The following is a 19,874-nucleotide window of genomic DNA, read 5'->3' as shown; positions in this document are numbered from 1 at the left end:
ATCACACCGATAGTGTAAGGGGGCAAAATAGTATGCAGCATCATCTGGATATGTGTGCAACAAATGTTCAACACTCACCTTCTGCTACTATTTCTGTCAAGCCGTCTACACATACAGTTTGACGCATACGTTCGATAAATACAACGTATGTACCACACAGAACGCACTGCAACTGCCTCTGGCAATGCTGCAAGGCAAACGCAGCGTTTCATTGGAAAATAATGTAATTCTGGGGTACCAAAATGCCTTCCCTGTCGGTGTGATTGAAGCGTAATGAGAGCCATGATCAAAGGCTAGCTTGCAGGCAGCTCTTGATTTAAAAAAAATTGTGTACATTTTAGAATTGCCCAGAATATAAAATTAATTGTTATGGATAGAATGCAGAGTCCTTATCAATTGTGTCTAAAAACAGATTCAATTTATATTTTATGTGGTGGGGTCACCCCCATGACATTGAAAATACATTTGATAGAATTGCATTAGAGTTCAATTAAGGATATTGGTGGTAAATTAAATTCATTTTGAAATTGGTACTATAATTGGATTGCTGTAACTGATCACATGAGGCTATGGGGAATGTCCACATTTGCACAAATCTGTCATAGTTTTTTGTTTTTATCTTTAATAAATGTTAATGGTTGTAGTTTAAATGTAGTTTTGATGATGTTACGCACATTTCTCAAAAATCAGCTCATGGTGAGTCGATTTCTCTGCTCTTGTTCCATGACTCTCAAACATTCCACACGCAACAGGGGTGGGGAGGGACTCAGCAACAACGAGCAAAGTGCTGGAACAGTGCGGTCTCTGGAACAACTGGTCCCCACAAAGGTTAGAAATATGGGTTTCGTGGCCCTTGAAACGAAAACAAGAGCCAATTTTTCCCGAAACTGGCAGTTGTTAACTACGCAGTGGACGAAGACTGGTTTCATTTAATGGTGTAATACGTGAGTTATTTGGAGTTTGACATGTGGGAGATGGTGGGTTTGTCGAGATCCTCGTTGTCTAAGAGAACAAGATGGCAGCATTGCAGGCAAACCGAGCATGGTGTGGGTACTTGTTAACTCGTTAGCATGTTCAGAGAAGCCCCGGATTCTGTCATTTACTATTGTTTATAAAGATGTGTGCGCTACAATAATATCAAGCCCAATTTATATCTTTATGCATTTCGTCGGTAGTTAGATATCTAGCAAACAGTTCGTTTCACGTTAGCTAGCAAATATGTCAAGCTAGCTAACGTTAGCAAAAAGTTTGTTCGTCAGCCTGGGTTGACTTTTTGATTTTTGATTCGTCCTTTGGTTTTTAACTACATTTCGTTAATTGTTTTTTTTTTTTGAGGGGGGTTAGCTAATTATTGCCATCTCCATTCTCCTACCCATACTGTACATCGTTTAGTTAGCGAGCTAATCTTTAATTTAGATACCAATATTTGCTGTTTAGCAAACGTTAGCTAGCTAATGTTACAACTTTAACTTACTAGCTACAACTTGAATTTACAAGCTAACTAGCCAACGTTCATGTTTAATAGCTAGCTACATTTTGTGGACTAGCCACATACCAAATATACTGTGACAGTACTGCACACTATCAGTGAGGGGGGGGGGGCGTTTAATCCCATGTCCTTCCTATAGCTATACCATTTCTGACAAGCTAACATTAAACGCTTAGCTAGCTAACGTTACATTCACCAGCCAGATAGCTTATAATAACCATATTTTATAACTCGGTCATATAACTAGATAAAATATTCGCTGCATAATATACATACTAGTGGATTTCTGCCTTGACACTACTAGTTACTTCCTTGAAGCCACGTAGTCAGGTGTTTTATCAATCACCCATACCCCTCAGTCTACTCTGCAACTCACCCATTTGTTGATGATTTACACGTGGCCTTTTATAGCAGGCAGCCTTCTAATCCAGAAATGGTGAGGAGTGTAATTCAATACTGGGCCAGGGTCTCCTACCATTGCTGGGGTGTGGTGTAGGGACAGCAGGCATTGCAGCTGGCTCTGTTTTGGTACTTAGTGTGGTAGCTACTAAGTGTCTGACAAGCATATGAAAATAATGATAAAGAAAGGGGGAACCCCGGAGTGTGAACCTTTTTTTAATGGGGGTTTTGTTTTGCACAGTTCCTTTCGGTAGGATGACATGCTTTAGTTATAGTGTTATACAACTAGCCATGTTTTATATTTTGTTTTCAATATTACTTCAATTAGGAACTGAAGTAATGTAGATCCTTTTGATACAGAAGACACCCATTAGCCTGCCTGAACTTGGCATATTTGTACCCTAAGGTGTAACTACTTTATCTGGCTGATGTGACTCACAGTGAGGGAGTTGTAAGTGCAGTACTTGCACAGAAGTGTGCTCCTGAATGTGGTCATTTTTGTTTGATTCTATCAATGTTTTTTTCCCCCTTGGGGTTGAGACCACCGGTCATTTGGATTTGAAAATCCAGTTATATTGGCTGGGGCTTTGTGGTTTTCCATGTGGGCGTTTGAGTGGGAACGAGACAGAATAAACAATCAGTAAAAAAACATCCCCTTCATTATTGGTGCATCGTGCCTATATCAAAATAGCCTTTCCATACATGCCAGGAGGACTTTGAGTTAGGTGTTAGTAACTCTAGTTGTAACTAGTGCAATGTCAGCATAAAACCTTCCCATACTTTGAAGCAAACACTAACTATAATCAGCAGGACAGCTAAACCTGTCATATTTCGCAACTTTGCTGGTACTCCAACAGAGACTATAGAGGCAAGCTTACATTTTAAACAGTTTATGCTGAATGCTTATCTTTTGACGTGCAAGCAATGGTCTGTCTCTGTTTGCCTGTGGTCTATAGTGTCACAGTTTGCTGGTTGAATAAAGCTGCTCTTATCTGCTGTAGTTACCTTTTTGCTTTCTCTGCTTTTCCTGCCTGAGTGACAGGCAGCATAGCTCGCCCACAGAGTTATGCGATCCCCCTCATTACGTTTAGTTTTGAGTTTTTTGCTGAATGCCCCAGTATAGCTTGCTATTGAACAAATAGCATGCCTGCCTTTCCCCCAATTTCTATCTGATCTAACTGAAATGTTTGAGTGCATCCTCATTAACATGCTTTGTTATCCTTCTCAATACAACTTCCACCAATCACCCACATAACAACAACGTGGCTGGCTAAATTGCATTTAACTCCCTAAAGATGAATTTACAGAAATGAAGTAGTTCAAGTAAACTAATCATTCCCCTTTCTTTCTTACAGGTATGACCTCACACGTTTTGGTCTACCCACCACACGTTTATCAAACCCAAACAAGTGCCTTTTGCAGTGTGAAGAAACCCACAGTTGAGCTCAATCGCTGTGTTTTTCATAGGAGGACCCTGCAGACCTATATAATTGGAGTAAACCTTGGCATTGCTAAGCCTACCAATATCCTCCTTTCAATTAAGACGAAAGTGTCTTGTAGACCCCAGAGTGGGCAGGACTTATCTTTGCAGGCAGCTACATCCCTGAAAGAAGTACCCCCCCCCCCCTGTCAAGGCAAGGGTCCAGAGAAGCTGAGGCTGCAGGGGGACAGCAGTGTAGGTGCAGTCACCCTGGGTTTCGGGGACTGTGGCTAGAGAAGCAGCAGTGAACAAGGTGAAGGAGGTAGTTCAAACCTCCACTGTGCTCTAATTGGACAGCTTCCTGCGATGTGGGCTGAACTGTAAGGGTGAGTGGAGAACAGTGGGAAAGCCATGCAGATAGTGGAGGACATTTCCATGATACCTGCCATGTTGCAAACTAATGTAGGGAACAAGAACACCATGGGGGCAGTGTCCCCCAAACAGAATGTTGTTGGGACTGGGGCTCGTAATGCGGCAGGGGATGGGGACTACCAGTTGGTGCAGCACGAGGTCTTGTGCTCCATGAAGAACACTTATGAGGTGCTGGAGTTCCTAGGTCGTGGCACCTTCGGACAGGTGGTGAAGTGTTGGAAGCGAGGCACAGGGGAGGTTGTGGCTATCAAGATCTTGAAGAACCACCCATCGTATGCAAGGCAGGGCCAGATTGAGGTGGGCATCCTTGCCCGTCTGAGTGGGGAGAACGCTGATGAGCACAACCTGGTGCGGGCATTCGAGTGCTTCCAGCACCGCAGCCACACTTGCCTGGTGTTTGAAATGCTGGAGCAAAACCTCTATGACTTTCTCAAGCAGAACAAGTTCAGCCCGCTGCCATTGAAGGTGATCAGACCGGTCTTACAGCAGGTGGCCACTGCGCTGAAGAAGCTCAAGAGCTTGGGCCTGATCCACGCTGACCTGAAGCCGGAGAACATTATGCTGGTGGACCCGGTGCGACAGCCTTACCGGGTGAAAGTGATCGACTTTGGCTCTGCCAGCCACGTGTCCAAAGCCGTGTGCTCCACGTACCTGCAGTCACGCTACTACAGGTAGGTCGGGCCTGCTCCTTTACTAATAGGGTCTTCTTCATGCCTTTATCTTGCTAGAAACACATTTTAAAAGTTAACAGAATTCAGGACAACCCCAGTAAGGCTACTAAGTAAGCACTAACCAGTTTGAGATACAGGGGCAGCATTTCACAAGGGTTAGCATCTTTTCCAGAGCTTTAAGGTATTTAGGCTATTATGTTATGTAATGTGAACAAATGGCCCTGTAATAATCTACAGGTTTTTGATGGAGCTTGACAGCATTCAAACACTTCTTCTGCACTGCCTCTGTTAACCATCAGTCACACCCAAATGAGCCTGGATTACGTAACCTGCTGAAGGAACAGAAATTACGTGCACGAGAATGCCTTATGTCTTGCGTGTTTCTGGATGAGACAAATGGAACATTCTCAGGAAGTATAACCCTTTTGGTCACTGCCCTATGTATACACAGGCATAAGCTTCCACTTGAACAATTATGTGAAATGTTTAACCAGTGTTGCATAACTTACAGCCGTGAGTGACCGCTTCCATGTTATGGTGTAGAGTTTCTCAGAAACTGTCCTGGTCTGAGGTGCTTACAAGACCAGTTTCCTCTCATGCAGGGCTCTACGCTGACCTTTTTTTACAAGGAGCACATGTGCGCCTAAGTAAAAAAATGTAGGCGCACAAAGTAATTTAGGAGCAAATATTTTAGATATCAAGGATTCTTTCTAGGCACACTGGTGCTCCTAAATTCCATTTACAGGTGGCACAGTAAAGTATTTAGGAACAAATGCAAGTAAAATGGTCGCACTACACAGCCCTGTCATGGCGAGGCTGCATGTAGCCAGAGAGGTCAGTCAGGCGGGGGCATGAATGTTGCGTGTAAATGTGCATTTAAACACCGGAAATCAGGTGTTCGGGCATTCCTCTGTTTAGTGTACAGCACATGGCACCCAGAAGTGTTTTTAGAACTCTGTATGCTTCATGGTATTGGGAACAACATCCACGTGTCTTTAAAAATATATATTTTTTATTTATGTATTTTTATTTAACCTTTATTTAACCAGGTAGGCAAGTTGAGAACAAGTTCTCATTTACAATTGCGACCTGGCCAAGATAAAGCAAAGCAGTTCGACACATACGACACAGTTACACATGAAGTAAAACAAACATACAGTCAATAATACAGTATAAACAAGTCTATATACAATGTGAGCAAATGAGGTGAGATAAGGGAGGTAAAGGCAAAAAAAGGCCATGGTGGCAAAGTAAATACAATATAGCAAGTAAAACACTGGAATGGTAGATTTGCAGTGGAAGGTGCAAAGTAGAAATAAAAATAATGGGGTGCAGAGGAGCAAAATAAATACTGTAGGGAAAGAGGTAGTTGTTTGGGCTAAATTATAGGTGGGCTATGTACAGGTGCAGTAATCTGTGAGCTGCTCTGACAGTTGGTGCTTAAAGCTAGTGAGGGAGATAAGTGTTTCCAGTTTCAGAGATTTTTGTAGTTCGTTCCAGTCATTGGCAGCAGAGAACTGTAAGGAGAGGCGGCCAAAGAAATAATTGGTTTTGGGGGTGACCAGAGAGATATACCTGCTGGAGCGCGTGCTACAGGTGGGTGATGCTATGGTGACAAAATATAATAATTTATAATATAATAATTTATCAATCCTACAAGCAATACAAAAATCTTATTATTGTGGGATATTATAACAGTTTTAAATACCTCAATGGACCGTAAAGGAAATCAAATTATCACTTAAGGAAATCACGAATGTCATGGATATACAGTTTAGGTCGGAAGTTTACATACACTTAGGTTGGAGTCATTAAACCTCTTAAGCCTACCCCCTACTTTTTTGAACATTCTGTTAAAAATCGCGCAACATTTCAGCGTCCTGCTACTCATGCCAGGAATATAGTATATGCATATGATTAGTATGTGTGGATAGAAAACACTCTCACGTTTCTAAAACTGGTTAAATCACGGCTGTGACTATAACAGAGCGTGTGTTTCATCGAAAGGCGCAAGAAAAACTGATCACTGAAAACTGGAAAAAATATCAATGCGCCACTTGCATGTATTGTTTAAGGGACACCAAATTAAATGGGGCCGAGATTGCAAGTCCTACAGCTTCCACACGATGTCGCTAGTCTTGTCAATTGCCTGCCCGTTGTTTCTTGGTCAAACGAAGAAGAGAGACCACTTTCCATCCGGTCTCCGACAGGAAGTTTTGGAAGAGAGATTTCGGAACATGATTTGAAAACGTGGAGCTATTGAATACACATTGCCCCGTGATCAATTTGATAGATTATTAACATTTACTAATACCTAAAGTTGGATTACAAAAGTGTTTCGAAGTGTTTTGTGAAAGTTTATCGTCAACTTTTTTAATTTAAAAAAATGACGTAGCGTTTTGAAACAGTGTTTTTTTCTGAATCACACAGTTTCCATAGATTGATATTTTGGGTATATATGGACCGATTTAATCGAAAAAAAAAGACCCAATAGTGATGTTTATGGGACATATAGGAGTGCCAACAAAGAAGCTCGTCAAAGGTAATGAAAGTTTTATATTTTATTTCTGCTATTTGTGTAGCGCCGGCTACGCTAATTATTTTGTTTACGTCGCATTCAGGTATTTCGGGGTGTTGCATGCTATCAGATAATAGCTTCTCATGCTTTCGCCGAAAAGCATTTTAATAATCTGACTTGTTGGCTAGATTCACAACGAGTGTAGCTTTAATTCAGTACCCTGCATGTGTGTTTTAATTAACGTTTGAGTTTTAACGAGTGCTATTAAGCATTAGGCGTAGCGCATTTGCATTTGCTGATGGCTAGATGAGACGATTGCGTCTCGGGTGGGCTTAAGAGGTTTTAAAACACGGTTTTCAAACACTCCACAAATTTCTTGTTAACTTCTTGCGTCGAGCAATCCCGTATCCGGGAGCGTAATCATAGCCTCAAGCTCATTACCATAACGCAACGTTAACTATTTATGAAAATCGCAAATGAAATGAAATAAATATATTGGCTCACAAGCTTACTTTTATGGCTGCTGTCCCTGTACAGGGATCAACATCAGCGGAAATTTCAGAGTGACAACTAATAGTACTCGATACAACTCAAACTTTCATTAAAACACACATGCAGGGTACTCAATTAAAGCTACACTCGTTGTGAATCTAGCCAACATGTCAGATTTTTAAAATGCTTTTCGGTGAAAGCATGAGAAGCTATTATCTGATAGCATGCAACCCCCCGAAATACCTAAAGGGGACGTAAACAAAAGAATTAGCGTAGCCGGCGCTACACAAAACGCAGAAATAAAATATAAAACATTAATTACCTTTGACGAGCTTCTTTGTTGGCACTCCTATATGTCCCATAAACATCACAATTGGGTCTTTTTTTTCGATTAAATCCGTCCATGTATACCCAAAATGTCCATTTATGAAGCCCGTCTGATCCAGGAAAAAACTGCTTTCCAAAACGCAACATCATTTTTTAAAATTAAAAAAGTTGCCTATAAACTTTGACAAAACACTTCAAACTACTTTTGTAATCCAACTTTAGGTATTAGTAAACGTTAATAATCAATCAAATTGATCACGGGGCGATCTGTATTCAATAGCAGCAAGTCTTGAAATCATGGTCCATATTCTCTCTTTCATAACTTCCCCCGGTGTACTCGATGACAGGAAGTGCCTATTTCTCATTTCACCAAGGATTAACTTCAACCCAATTGCCAAGACTGGTGACATCGTGTGGAAGCTGTAGGAACTGTAAACTGGGCCCTATCTATTTTCCCTTGCCATAGACAATACAGAGACTGGCGGAGGGATATTTTTTGTTTGTTTTTTGTGAACAGTTTTCCTTGGGATTTTGCCTGCTACACACGTTCTGTTATAGTCACAGACATGATTTAACCAGTTTTAGAAACTTCAGAGTGTTTTCTATCCACACATACTAATCTTATGCATATACTATATTCCTGGCATGAGTAGCAGGACGTTGAAATTTTGCGCGATTTAACAAAAAGCTGAAAAAATTCACAGCCTCTTTAAGAGGTTTTAACAACACTGTCATCTCAGATTTTCAAAATATGCTTTTCAACCATAGCTACACAAACATTTGTGTAAGAGTATTGATAGCTAGCATAGCATTAAGCCTAGCATTCAGCAGGCAACATTTTCACAAGAAAAGCATTAAAATAAAATCATTTACCTTTTGAAGAACTTTGGATGTTTTCAATGAGGAGACTCTCAGTTAGATAGCAAATGTTCAGTTTTTCCAAAAATATTATTTGTGTAGGAGAAATCGCTCCGTTTTGTTCATCATGTTTGGCTAAGAAAAAATCCAGAAAATTCAGTCATTACAACGCCAAACTTTTTTCCAAATTAACTCCATAATATCGACAAACATGACAAACGTTGTTTAGAATCGATCCTGAAGGTGTTTTTCACATATCTATTCGATGATAAATCATTCGTGGCAGTTTGGTTTCTCCTCTGAACCAAATGGAAAAATGCACGCAGCTGGAGATTACGCAATAAATTTGACGGAGGACACCAAGCGGGCACCTGGTAAATGTAGTCTCTTATGGTCAATCTTCCAATGATATGCCTACAAATGCGTCACAATGCTGCAGACACCTTGGAGAAACGACAGAAGGTGTAGGCTCATTCCTGGCGCATTCACAGCCATATAAGGAGACATTGGAACACAGCGCCTTCAGAATCTGGGGCATTTCCTGTTTGAAATTTCATCTTGGTTTCGCCTGTAGCATCAGTTCTGTGGCACTCACAGATAATATCTTTGCAGTTTTGGAAACGTCAGTGTTTTCTTTCCAAAGCTGTCAATTATATACATAGTCGAGCATCTTTTCGTGACAAAATATCTTGTTTAAAACGGGAACATTTTTTTATCCAAAAATTAAAAGAGCGCCCCCTATATCGAAGAAGTTAACAAACTATAGTTTTGTCAAGTTGGTTAAGACATCTACTTTGTGCATGACAAAAGTGTTTTTTTCCCAGCAATTGTTTAGACAGATTATTTCACTCATAATTAACTGTATCACAATTCTAGTGGGTCAGAGGTTTACATACACTAAGTTGACTGTGCCTTTAAACAGCTTGGAAAATTCCAGAAAATGATGTCATGGCTTTAGAAGCTTCTGATAGGCTAATTGACAATTTGAGTCAATTGGAGGTGTGCCTGTGGATGTATTTCAAGGCCTACCTTCAAACTCATTGCCTGTTTGCTTGACATCATGGGAAAATCTAAAGAAATCTGCCAAGACCTCAGGAAAAAATTGTAGACCTTCACAAGTCAATTTCCAAACGCCTGAAGATATCACGTTCATCTGTACAAACAGTAGTTCGCAAGTATAAACACCATTGGACCACGCAGCCGTCATACCACTCAAGAAGGAGACGTGTCCTGTCTCCTAGAGATGAATATACTTTGGTGCAGAAAGTGCTGATCAACAGCAAAGAACCTTGTGAAGATGCAGTAGAAAACGGGTACAAAAGTATCTATATCCACAGTAAAACGAGTCATATATCGACATAACCTGAAAGGCCGTTCAGCAAGGAAGAAGCCACTTCTCTAAAACCCCCATTAAAAAAGGCAGACTACGGTTTGAAACTGCACATGGGGACAAAGATCATACTTTTTGTAGAAATTCCTCTGGTCTGATGAAACAAAAATAGAACCGTTTGGCCTTAATGACCAACGTTATGTTTAAAGGAAAAAGGGGGAGGCTTGCAAGCTGAAGAACACCATCCCAACCGTGAATCACGGGGGTGGCAGCATCATGTTGTGGGGATGCTTTGCTGCAGGGGGGACTGGTGCACTTCACAAAATAGTTGGCATCATGAGGAAAGGAGAAGTGTGTACAGTCGTGGCCAAAAGTTTTGAATTACACAAATATGAATTTTCACAAAGTTTGCTGCTTCACTGTCTTTAGATATATGTCAGATGTTACTATGGAATACTGAAGTATATTTACAAGCATTTCCTAAGTGTCAAAGGCTTTTATTGACAATTACATGAAGTTGATGCAAAGAGTCAATATGTGCAGTGTTGACCCTTCATTTTCAAGACCTCTGCAATCTGCCCTGGCATGCTGTCAATTAACTTCTGGGCCACATCCTGACTGGTGGCAGCCCATTCTTGCATAATCGATGCTTGGAGTTTGTCAGAATTTGTCAGAGTTTTTGTTTGTCCATCCGTCTCTTGAGGATTGACCACAAGTTCTCAATGGGATTAAGGTCTGGGGAGTTTCCTGGCCATGGACCCAAAATATCGATGTTTTGTTCCCCGAGCCACTTAGTTATCACTTTTGCCTTATGGCAAGGTGCTCCATCATGTGGAAAGGCATTGTTCTTCACCAAACTGTTCCTGGATGGTTGGGAGTAGTTGCTCTTGGAGGATGTGTTGGTACCATTCTTTATTTATGGTTGTGTTCTTAGGCAAAATTGAGTGAGCCCACTCCCTTGGCTGAGAAACAACCCCACACATGAATGGTCTCAGGGTGCTTTACTGTTGGCATGACACAGGACTGATGGTAGCGCTCACCTTGTCTTCTCTGGACAAGCTTTTTTCCAGATGCCCCAAACAATCGGGAAAGGGGATTCATCAGAGAAAATGACTTCACCCCAGTCCTCAGCAGTCCAATTCCTGTACCTTTTGCAGAATATCAGTCTGTCCCTGATGTTTTTCCTGGAGAGAAGTGGCTTCTTTGCTGCCCTTCTTGACACCAAGCCATCCTCCAAAAGTCTTTGCCTCACTGTGCGTGCAGATGCACTCACATCTGCCTGCTGCCATTCCTGAGCAAGCTCTGTACTGGTGCCCCGATCCTGCAGCTGAATCAACTTTAGGAAACGGTCCTGGCGCTTGCTGGACTTTCTTGGTCGCCCTGAAGCCTTCTTCACAACACTTGAACCTCTCTCCTCTCCATCTTACTGGCAGCAATATCCTTGCCTGTGAAACCCTTTTTGTGCAAAGCAATGATGACGGCACGTGTTTCCTTGCAGGTAACCATGATTGACAGAGTAAGAACAATGATTCCAAGCACCACCCTCCTTTTAAAGCTTCCAGTCTGTTATTTGAACTCAATCTGCATGATCAGATTGCTCTCCAGCCTTGTCCTCGTCAACTCTCACACCTGTGTTAATGAGAGAATCAGTGACATGATGTCAGCTGGTCCTTTTGTGACCGGGCTGAAACGTAGTGGAAATGTTTATTTTGGGATTCAGTTCATTTGCATGGCAAAGAGGGACTTTGCAATTAATTGCAATTCATCTGATCACTCTTAATAACATCCTTGAGTATATGCAAATTGCCATCATACAAACTGAGGCAGCAGACTTTTGGCCACGACTGTATATATTGAAGCAACATGTCAAGACATCAGTCAGGAAGTTAAAGCTTGGTCGCAAATGGGTCTTCCAAAGTTGTGGCAAAATTGCTTAAGGACAACAAAGTCAAGGTATTGGAGTTGCCATCACAAAGCCCTTACCTCAATCCTATAGAAAATGTGTGAGCAGAACTGAAAAAGCGTGCGAGCAAGGAGGCCTACAAACCTGACTCAGTTACACCAGCTCTGTCAGGAGAAATGGGCCAAAATTCACCCAACTTATTGGGGGAAGCTTGTGGAAGGCTACCCAAAACATTTGACCCATGTTAAACAATTTAAAGGCAATGCTACCAAATACTAATTGGGTGTATGTGTAACTTCTGACCCATCTGGGAATGTGATGAAAGAAATAAAAGCTGAAAGAAATAATTCTCTCTATTATTATTCTGACATTTCACATTCTTAAAATAAAGTGGTGATCCTAAGAATTTTTACTTGGATTAAATGTCAGGAATTGTGAAACTGAGTTTAAATGGATTCGGCCAACACGGAACCCAAACTGTCTTGCGTGCACCATGCATACATTTATTTTGTCCCACTACACAACTTGATCGCGACTCGTAGGTTAAAATATCAATAGCTAGTACTTGCTAGCTAATTTGTCCTATTTAGCTAGCTTGCTGCTGCTAGTTAATTTGTCCTGGGATATAAACGTTAGGTTGTTATTTTATCTGAAATGCACAAGGTCCTCTACTGCGACAATTAATCCACACACAAAACGGTCAACCAAATAGTTTCTAGTAATTTCTCCTCTTTCCAGGCGTTTTCTTCTTTGGACTTATATGGTGATTGGAATCTAAACTTTAATAGTATTACTACACCGACCGGCAACACAGTTCGTCATTCAATCACCCACGTGGGTATAACCAATGAGGAGATGGCACGTGCTTCTATAAACCAATTATGAGATGGGAGAGGCAGAACTTTCATCGCAATCTACGTCAGAAATAGGAATTACTTAAATTTGAGCTCTTGTCAACGCAGACGCTCAATAATTGAATAACACAGATTCCTCAATGTATTTTGCAATGCTCGAGCACAAGATGCTGAGCGGTGTGGTCAGCCTATAAGGTATATGTAAACTTCCGACTTCAACTGTATTGGAACTAGTGGCGGCTTAAATATATTATATATGGAGGCTTAAATATCCTGACCTAGTGAGATATACATGGCAGAGGCTCAATCAAGCTTGTCGTCTTGACTACTTTTAAGTAATTCTCGCTGTCACCAAATGTTCATGGGGGACAGAATGCGGTCGGCCCATCAAATAACAACATTACTGTTACAGAATTTCCACATGGGCGAGGATATTGGAAATTTAATCGAGCCTATTGGATGACAACTTGTTTTAAACAAGGACAGAAGACTTTATAACTGACTTTTTCCAGCATAATATACAGTGCACTCAAAGTATGCAGATCCCTTTTTCCACATTTTGTTACATTACAGCCTTATTCTAAAATGTTTTAAATTCCCCCCCCCCAAATCAATCTACACACACTACTCCACATGACAAAGCAAACACACAGAAATATCACATTTACAAAAGTATTCAGACCCTTTGCTCAGTACTTTTTTGAAGCACCTTTGGCAGCAATTACAGCCTAGTGTCTTCTTGGGTATGATGCTACTATCTTGGCACACCTGTATTTGGGGAGCTATTCCCATTCTTCTATGCAGATCCTCTCAAGCTCTGTCAGGTTGGATGGGGAGCGTAGCTGCACAGCTATTTTCAGGTCTGTCCAGAGTAGAGGTCGACCGATTTAATCGGAATGGCCAATTAATTAGGGCCGATTTCAAGTTTTCAAAACAATCGGAAATCTGTATTTTTGGACGCCGATTTTAAATTTTTTAATTTATTTAAATGTATTTTAATTTTATTTGAGAACATATATAGATTTAAACGTTTACTTACCTAGGCAAGTCAGTTAACTTCTTGACGCACCCATCCCTTTAGCGGGATCATTTTCATCAACACCCGCTGAATTGCAGCGCGCCAAATTCAAATTAAATTACAAAAAATATTAAATTTTTATGAAATCACAAGTGCAATATAACAAAACACAGCTTAACTTGTTGTTAATCCACCTGGCGTGTCAGATTTCAATACAGCTTTTCAGCGAAAGCATAACAAGCGTTTTATGTAAGAACATCTCTCTCAGTAAAACAAAATATTACAAACACTAGCAGCCAAGTAGACTGGTCACGAAAGTCAGAAAAGCAATAGATTAAATTGCTTACCTTTGATCTTCGGATGTTTGCACTCACGAGACTCAGTTACACAATAAATGTTCCTTTTGTTCCATAAAGATTATTTTTATATCCAAAATACCTCCATTTGTTTGGCACGTTATGTTCAGTAATCCACAGGCTCGAGCGGTCATGACATCGCAGACGAAAATTCCAAAAAGTGTCCGTAATGTCCACAGAAACACGTCAAGCGTTTATTTATAATCAGGTTCAACCGGGACTGTCGCTTTTTCAATAGGAGAGGGAGAAACAATGGCTGCCCCACTCTGCGCAAGCAAAACTCTGCGAACACCCAGCTATCCACTGATGCAATGCTATCTTTCTCGCTCATTTTTCAAAATAAAAGCCTGAAACTATGTCTAAAGACTGACACCTTGAGGAAGCCATAGGAAAAGGAATCTGGTTGATATCCCTTTTAAATTGAGGCAAGGCATCCAATGGAACAGAGCTTTCAGGAAAAACAGCACTTCCTGGTTTGATTTTCCTCAGGTTTTCGCCTGCAATATCAGTTCTCTTACACTCACAGACAATATTTTGACAGTTTTGGAAACTTTGAGTGTTTTCTATCCTAATCTGACAAATATATGCATATTCTAGTATCTGGGCCTGAGAAATAGGCCGTTTCAAATGGGTACGGTTTTTAGCCAAAAATGAAAATCCTGCCCCCTACACTCAAGAAATTAAGAACACATTCTTATTTTCAATGACGGCCTAGGAACAGTGGGTTAACTGCCTTGTTCAGGCGCAGAACGACAGATTTTTACCTTCTCAGCTCTGGGATTCAATCTCGCAACCTTACGGTTAACTAGTCCAACGCTCTAACCACCTGCCTCTCATTGCACTCCACGAGGAGCCTGCCTGTTACGCGAATGCAGTTGAAGCCAAGGTAAGTTGCTAGCTAGCATTAAACTTATCTTATAAAAAATTATCAATCAATCATAATCATTAGTTAACTGCACATGGTTTATGATATTACTAGTTTATATAGCGTGTCCTGCGTTGCATATAATCGATGCAACACTGGGGGATGATTTAACAAAAGTGCATTTGAGAATAAAGCATAATTGAAGCACGACTGTACCTAACCATAAACACCAATGCCTTTCTTAATATCAATACACAGAAGTATATATTTTTAAACCTGCATATTTAGCTAAAAGAAATCCAGGTTAGCAGGCAATTTTAACTCTGTGAAATTGTGTCACTTCTCTTGCGTTCATTTTACTCAGAGTCGGGGTATATGCAACAGTTTGGGCAGCCTGGCTCATTGCGAACTAATTTGCCAGAATTTTGCGTAATTATGACATGACATTTGAAGGTTGCACAATGTAACAAGAATATTTAGACTTAGAGATGCCACCCGTTAGATAAAATACGGAACGGTTCCGTATTTCACTGAAAGAATAAACGTTTTGTTTTCGAAATGATAGTTTCCGGATTCGACCATATTAATGACCAAAGGCTCGTACTTCTGTGTGTTATAATTAAGTCTATGATTTGATATTTGATAGAGCAGTCTGACTGAGCGATGGTAGGCAGCAGCAGGCTCGTAATCATTAATTCAAACAGCACTTTAGTGTGTTTTGCCAGCAGCTCTTTGCAAGCACAGCGCTGTTTGACTTCAAGCCTATCAATGGCAGGTGTAACCAATGTGAAATGGCTAGCTAGTTAGCGGGGTGCGTGCTAATAGCGTTTCACTCGCTCAGAGATTTGGAGTAGTTATTCCCCTTGCTCTGCAAGGGCCGCGGCTTTTGTGGAGCGATTGGGTAATGCTGCTTCGAGCGTGGCTGTTGATATGTTCCTGGTTCGGGCCCAGGGAGGAGCGAGGAGGGGGACGGAAGCTATACTGTTACACTGGCAATACTACATCTGCATTGTTTGGGGTTTTAGGCTGGGTTTCTGTACAGCACTTTGAGATATCAGCTGATGTACGCAGGGCTATATAAATAAATTTGATTTGAATACTAAAGTGCCTATTAGAACATTAATTCGACAAAGGTTAATGAAATACAAATGGTATAGAGAGAAATAGTCCTATAAATACTATATTAACTACAACCTAAAGCCTCTTACCTGGGAATATTGAAGTCTCATGTTAAAAGGAACCACCAACTTTCATATGTTCTCATGTTCTGAGCAAGGAACTCAAACTTGAGCTTTTTTACATGGCACATATTGCACTTTTACTTCTCCAACACTTTGTTTTTGCATTATTTAAACCAATTTGAACATGTTTCATTATTTATTTGAGGCTAAATAGATTTTATTGGGGTACTATATTAAGTTAAAATAAGTGTTCATTCAGTATTGTTGTAATTGTCATTATTACAAATTGTAAAAAATCGGCAGATTAACCTGTCTGGGAACGGAACCCCGTTCCGCTAGAGGAACCCCTCGCCAACAGCCAATGAAATTGCAGGGCGCCAAATTCAATCAACAGAAATCTCATAAATCAAACACATAAGTATTAGGCACCATTTTAAAGATGACATTCTCGTTAATCCAGCCACAGTGTCTGATTTCAAAAAGGCTTTACAGCGAAAGCTCTACAAACGATTGTTAGGTCACCACCAAGTCACAGAAAAACACAGCCATTTTTCCAGCCAAAGAGAGGAGTCCCAAAAAGCAGAAATATAGATAGAATTCATCACTAACCTTTGATAATCTTCATCAGATGACACTCATAGGACTTAATGTTACACAAAACATGTATGTTTTGTTCGATAAAGTGAATATTTATATCCAAAAATCTATGTTCAGTAGTTCCAAAACATGCGGTGATTTTGCAGAGAGCCACATCAATTCACAGAAATACTCATAATAGACATTGATAATAGATACAACTATTATACATGGAACTTTAGATAAAATTATCCTTAATGCAACCGCTGTGTCAGATTTCAAATTTTTTTAACTGAAAAAGCAAAACGTGCAGTAATCTGCGTACGGCGCTCAGACACACAAACCTGCCATGCAGATACCCGCCATGTTGTGGAGTCAACAGAAGTCAGAAATAGCATTATAAATATTCACTTTGATGATCTTCATCAGAATGTACTCCCCAGGAATCCCAGTTCTACAATAAATGTTTGTTTTGTTCTATAAAGTCCATCATTTATGTCCAAATACCTCCTTTTTGTTCTCGCGTTTAGTACACAAATCCAAACTCAGGAGGCGCGGGCAAGTCCAGGCGAAAGTTCAGATGTAAAGTCATATTGCAGTTCGTAGAAACATGTCAAACGAAGTATAGAATCAATCTTTAGGATGTTTTTATCATAAATCTTCAATAATGTTTCGACCGGAAAGTTCCTTTGTCTGTAGAAATGCAATGGAATGCAGCTAACTCTCATCGGAGCGAGCGAGACTGAGCTCATGGCACTCTGCCAGACACCTGACTCAATCAGCTCTCAATCCCCCCTCCTTCACAGTAGAAGTCTCAAACGAGGTTCTATTGACTGTTGACATCTATTGGAAGCTTTAGGAAGTGCATATGACCCCATAGACACTGTATATTCGATAGGCAATGACTTAAACTACAAACCTCAGATTTCCCACTTCCTGGTTGGATTTTTCTCAGGTTTTTGCCTGCCATATGAGTTCTGTTATACTCCGACATCCTTCAGTTTTAGAAACTTCAGAGTGTTTTCTATCCAAATCTGCTAATTATATGCCTATTCTAGCTTTTAGGCCTGAGTAGCAGGCAGTTTACTCTGGGCACCTTTTTATCCAAGCTACTCAATACTGCCCCCCCAGTCCCAAAGAAGTTGAGGCAAACTTAAATCAGTTTTACCACATTTTTACCAGCATGTCGCATGTGCAAGCAGGGGGGGAAAAAATCCTAGACCACCTTTACTCCACACACACCGATGAATACAAAGCTCTCCCCCACCCTCCATTTGGCAAATCCGAACTTAATTCAATTTTCCTGATTCCTGCTTACAAGCAAAAACTAAAGCAGGACGTACCAGTGACTCGCCAGACGCGAGCCTACCAGGTGAGCTAAATGCCTTTTATGCTCGCTTCGAGGCAAGCAACACTGAAGCATGGATGTAAGCACCAGCTGTTCTGGATGACTGTGTGATAACGCTCTCGGTAGCCGATGAGAGCAAGACCTTTAAACAGGTCGACATTCACAAAGCTGCTGGGCCAGATGGATTACCAGGATGTGTACTCAAAGCATGTGCGCACCAACTGTCAAGTGTCTTCACTGACATTTTCAACCTCTCCCTGACCAAGTCTGTAATACCTACATGTTTCAAGCAGACCATCATAGTCCCTGTGCCCAAGGAAGCAAAGGTAACCTGCCTAAATGATTACTGCCCCGTGGTACTCATGTCAGTAGCCATGAGGTGCTTTGAAAGGCTGGTCATGGCTCACATCAACAGCATCCTCCCGGACACCCTAGACCCACTCCAATTTGCGTACCGCCCCAACAGATCCACAGATGACGCAATCTCAATGGTACTCCACACTGCCCTTTCCCACCTGGACAAAAGGAACACCTATATGAAAATGCTATTCATTGACTACAGCTCAGCATTCAACACCATAGTGCCCTCAAAGCTCATCAGTAAGCCAAGGATCCTGGGACTAAACACCTCCCTCTGCAACTGGATCCTGGACTTCCTTACGGGCTGCCCCCAGCTGGTAAGGGTAGGCAACAACACATCTGCCATGCTGATCCTCAACACTGGGGCCCCTCAGGGGTGTGTACTTAGTCCCCTCCTGTATTCCCTGTTCACCCATGACTGCGTGGCCAAACACGACTCCAACGCCACCATTAAGTTTGCTGACGACACAACAGTGGTAGGCCTGATCACCGACAATGATGAGATGGCCTATAGGGAGGTCAGAGATCTGGCAGCGTGGTGCCAGGACCACAACCTCTCCCTCAATGTGAGCAAGACAAAGGAGCTGATCGTGGACTGCAGGAATAGGTGGGCCGATCAGGCCCCTCATCGATTGAGTTGTAGTGGAGCAGGTTGAGAGCTTCAAGTTCCTTGGCATCCACATCACCAACGAACTATCATGGTCCGAACATACCAAGATGGTTGTGAAGAGGGTGCAACAAAACCTTTTCCCTCTCAGGAGACTGAAAACATTTGGCATGGGCCCCCAGATCCTCAAAAGGTTCTACAGCTGCACCCTCGAGAGCATCCTGACCGGTTGCATCACCGCCTGGTATGGCAACTGCTCGGCATCTGACCATAAGACGGTACAGAGGGTAGTGCGAACGGCCCAGTACATCACTGGGGCCAAGCTTCCTGCCATCCAGGACCTATATACTAGGTGGTGTCAGAGGAAAGCCCTAAATATTGTCAGAGACTCCAGTCACCTGAGTTATTGACTGTTTTCTCTTCTACCACACCGCAAGCGGTACTAGAGTGCCAAGTCTATGACCAAAAGGCTCCTCAACAGCTTCTACCCCCAAGCCATTAGACTGCTAAAAATGGCCACCGGACAATTTACATTGACCCCCCTCCTCTTGTACATTTGTACACTGCTGCTTCTCACTGTTTGCTTGTTACCTATGCATAGTCACTTCGCCCCCACCTACATGTAGAGTTTACCTCAAATAGCCTGTACCCCTGCACACTGACTCGTTACCGATACCCCCTGTATATAGCGTCGTTATTCTTATTGTGTTACTTTTTTATTTTAGCCTACTTGGTAAATATTTTCTTCTTGAACTGCACCATTGGTTAAGAGCTTGTAAGCATTTCGCGGTAAAGTCTGCACTTGTTTTATTCGGCGCATGTGGCAAAGTTTGATTTGATTCTAGGTTTAACTTCAAGAAAATTATTAAG

At 41.4% G+C, this 19,874-nt stretch overlaps 1 protein-coding gene across 4 annotated transcripts in view; it reads left to right on the top strand.

Moving 5' to 3' along the window:
• The first annotated feature begins 723 nt into the window (after window positions 1-723).
• hipk3a (homeodomain interacting protein kinase 3a) overlaps window positions 724-19,874 on the top strand; it is a 46,241-nt gene continuing 27,090 nt past the window's right edge. For 2 of the 4 annotated variants that reach the window (XM_024379995.2, XM_024379992.2), the window contains exons 1-2: window positions 754-944; window positions 3,244-4,411. In XM_024379995.2, coding sequence (XP_024235763.1) covers window positions 3,720-4,411 — 692 coding nt within the window. In that variant the 5' untranslated portion in view covers window positions 754-944; window positions 3,244-3,719. Of the gene's footprint in view, window positions 1,047-3,243; window positions 4,412-19,874 lie in introns of all 4 variants that reach the window. The other 2 variants (XM_024379993.2, XM_024379994.2) reach the window with 2 other exon arrangements.

Source organism: Oncorhynchus tshawytscha, linkage group LG19 (genome assembly GCF_018296145.1).
Source record: "Oncorhynchus tshawytscha isolate Ot180627B linkage group LG19, Otsh_v2.0, whole genome shotgun sequence".
Taxonomy (NCBI): domain Eukaryota; kingdom Metazoa; phylum Chordata; class Actinopteri; order Salmoniformes; family Salmonidae; genus Oncorhynchus; species Oncorhynchus tshawytscha.
Note: the sequence above shows the minus strand (reverse complement) of the source record. Positions and strands in the feature narration are given on the sequence as shown.